The sequence below is a fragment of the Chaetura pelagica genome, unplaced genomic scaffold (genome assembly GCF_000747805.2).
Source record: "Chaetura pelagica isolate M959 unplaced genomic scaffold, ChaPel_1.0 scaffold399, whole genome shotgun sequence".
Taxonomy (NCBI): domain Eukaryota; kingdom Metazoa; phylum Chordata; class Aves; order Apodiformes; family Apodidae; genus Chaetura; species Chaetura pelagica.
The window spans coordinates 1074456-1077087 of NW_009970719.1; the positions used below are offsets into that span (position 1 = coordinate 1074456).

At 43.5% G+C, this 2632-nt stretch overlaps 1 protein-coding gene across 1 annotated transcript in view; it reads left to right on the forward strand.

The window, feature by feature from the left end:
- Positions 1-2410: 2410 nt before the first annotated feature.
- The window catches only part of MMS22L (MMS22-like, DNA repair protein), an 89461-nt gene continuing 89239 nt past the window's right edge, over positions 2411-2632 (forward strand). The window contains exon 1 of the mRNA XM_010006326.1: positions 2411-2470. Coding sequence (XP_010004628.1) covers positions 2411-2470 — 60 coding nt within the window. The remainder of the gene's footprint in view (positions 2471-2632) is intronic.

Consider the following 2632-nt stretch of genomic DNA (forward strand, 5'->3'; position numbering starts at 1 on the left):
CCTTGAGCTGATCCCAGCGTCCTCACCATGGGGGCTAGTTTTGAAGACTTTCTTCCCCTCCCCCTGCACCCACGCACAATGGGGGAGAATGGAGACCGGTTTCAGTATTAAATTTGAACTTCCCTGTTTTTGTTAGCATGAGTCACCACCTTAACATTATCTCAACTGTAGACTTTTATCTGTGAATATCTAAGCCCTGTCTTGTGGAAAACTAATTACTGAACCACTGAGAGGCTTCATAATGTCCTGCATTTAAGTCCTGAACATCATACATAATGCATAGGAAGCAGTCTCTGCACTCTGATTACAGAACACTGTCATTAAGAGAGCAAATTAAAGATGTGAATAATTCACTGGCTGAGCTTATTGTCAGTGCTGCATTGTGAAATTAGAATTTCTAATAAGTACTGCAATTTTTTTAACCCAATTAACACAGAGAACATCTTGAGTCTGATTAGTACAATAAAAATTATTACCTTATTCTTTTGCTTCACAACAGCCAAATTAAATACTGTACTTAATTATGCAGCATTCATCGCTTCTGTGCTGGAAATAATAATAACAAAAAAACCTTCACTAGTGCTTTAATAAGACTTCCAATATTTCGAGTGCAACTGAAAAACAGAGCACATGAATCTCCAGCACAATTTCTTATCATAAAGTTACTGTCTTTTTATTGTTGTTGTTAAAAAAAAAGACTTTCAAAATCTGCTTTAATATCAGCAGACGACCATGATGTCACTGCTGAAGTCTTCTCTGGAAACAAAAACATATTCAAAAAAATACAACCACCAAACAATCCTTCCGAACAGCTCTGAATATATATTGTGAATTAACTTTCTCTGGGTTGATGTGAAGACAGAAAAAAAAACATTGCCACTTACTGACTTGAAACTGAATACACAAATATACAAACACAGAAATACATAAATATATACATACACATAAAGGTTGTTCCAGAAGAGATGCTTAGGAAATATACTACGAAAAAGCAGGAGCTGGATCAGCTCTCTTACCTCTGCTCCCTCTTGGCACGGGATAGATAACATCCTTTCATCCTAGAAAGGAGAAAAGTCCAATTCAACATCCAGCGTGTTGATTTTCCCCCACACGATGCCTGCTGCCATGTTAAATAAAGAAAATGATCACTGAGGATGCAGCTTTTGTCTCCAAATATTTTAATAGTGCCTTTAAGTGTCAAGGACCCCAGGAACCTTAGCACATCTGGCAGCAGACACCACTGGCTGCAGCTGCTGCAATGGGATTTTTCCTCAACCCTATTTAATTTCCAGCTCCTTTTTCTTCCTCATCCTGGGGAAGTTTAATCACCGAGCATGGGTGGGGAAAAAAAAAAAGGGGGGAAAAAAAAAAAAAAGAAGAAAGGTGGCATTGCAATCATGAGCTTTCTTGGTTTTGTCCTAGAGACAGGGACTGCAGCAACCACCTTGCATCTTTGTCTAGTTATTCTGGTGTGTGCGTGCAAGAGGGGAGGAAAAAAAAAAAAAAACACGGCTGAAAATTATTCAGGCATAATGCAATAGACATAAAGAGAGACAAAAAGACAGAGAGGAAGAGAAAGAGAGGGGGAGAGAAAGAGAGAGAGGGAGGGAGAGAGGAAACAGAGAGAATAAGACACGGAGAGGGGGCTGTCAGTGCAGATAAATCTGCATATGGAAATCAGGGTTATGCTGGGTACAGTTTTATTTAGCCATGATGTACTGTTTTTTTAATTAGATGGGAATTCAAAGAAGGAAATGAGGGATTCTTAGAGACATAGGAGTAAACGAAGCATTTTTAATCACAGGACAGTTTTCACAACAAGCTGTAGAAGAAACTACAAAACTTTTTATAGCAACTTTCTGGTTGGAAATTAAAGTTTCACATACTGCTGCTAATTTACAACCCAAAACCAAGCAAAACTGGAAGGGCATTTTGGAATTAAATCAGACCAAGGGAAGCCAAAATGCTACGTCAATTATTAAAAAGACTCAGAAGGCACTAGGTCCACAGGATGCACTTTGAGGTAAATTATGCCAGGGATGGGTTTTATGACTGTCCACAGCCCCTGTTCAGTGGTAACTGTTGGTACCCAACAAAGGCATTTTGGGACACGAAAAGAGCGATAACCAGCTTGAATTTCAAATGTATTTAACATCCCTGGTGTCTCTACGGCAGCAGTACCTGACGGTCGTGGGGAGGTCGGATCGGGGTCTGTAGGGCACCAGCAACGACCAGGACCTCTTGCTGCTCATGGCTGTGAGGGAGAGCTCAGGAATGAGCCAACCAAGGTGGCAGAGGAGGAAAATGAGGTTGGGGTACAGGCCAGATGAGAAGGAACCCAAAGGAAGGTGGCGGACAGTACAAGAGATGCAAAGGGGCAGCGTGAGCTGGGGCACTTAGCAGCGGCAAGATGGTGGCCCTGAGGCGGGCAGGAGCCAGAAACCACCTGTGGTGGCTGCCCAGGGACGCGGTGAGGGAGCTGCCGGGGTGCCGAGGGCTGCTGAGGGGCTGAGGGGAAGGGCCGCGGCAAAACCCCGCCTGAACGTCAAGCGATGGGGAGGGAAGATGCACCTGGGGAGCTGGAAGACGCGGCCACGGCACGGGGGAGAAGGAGGGGGCCGGGAAGCAAGGG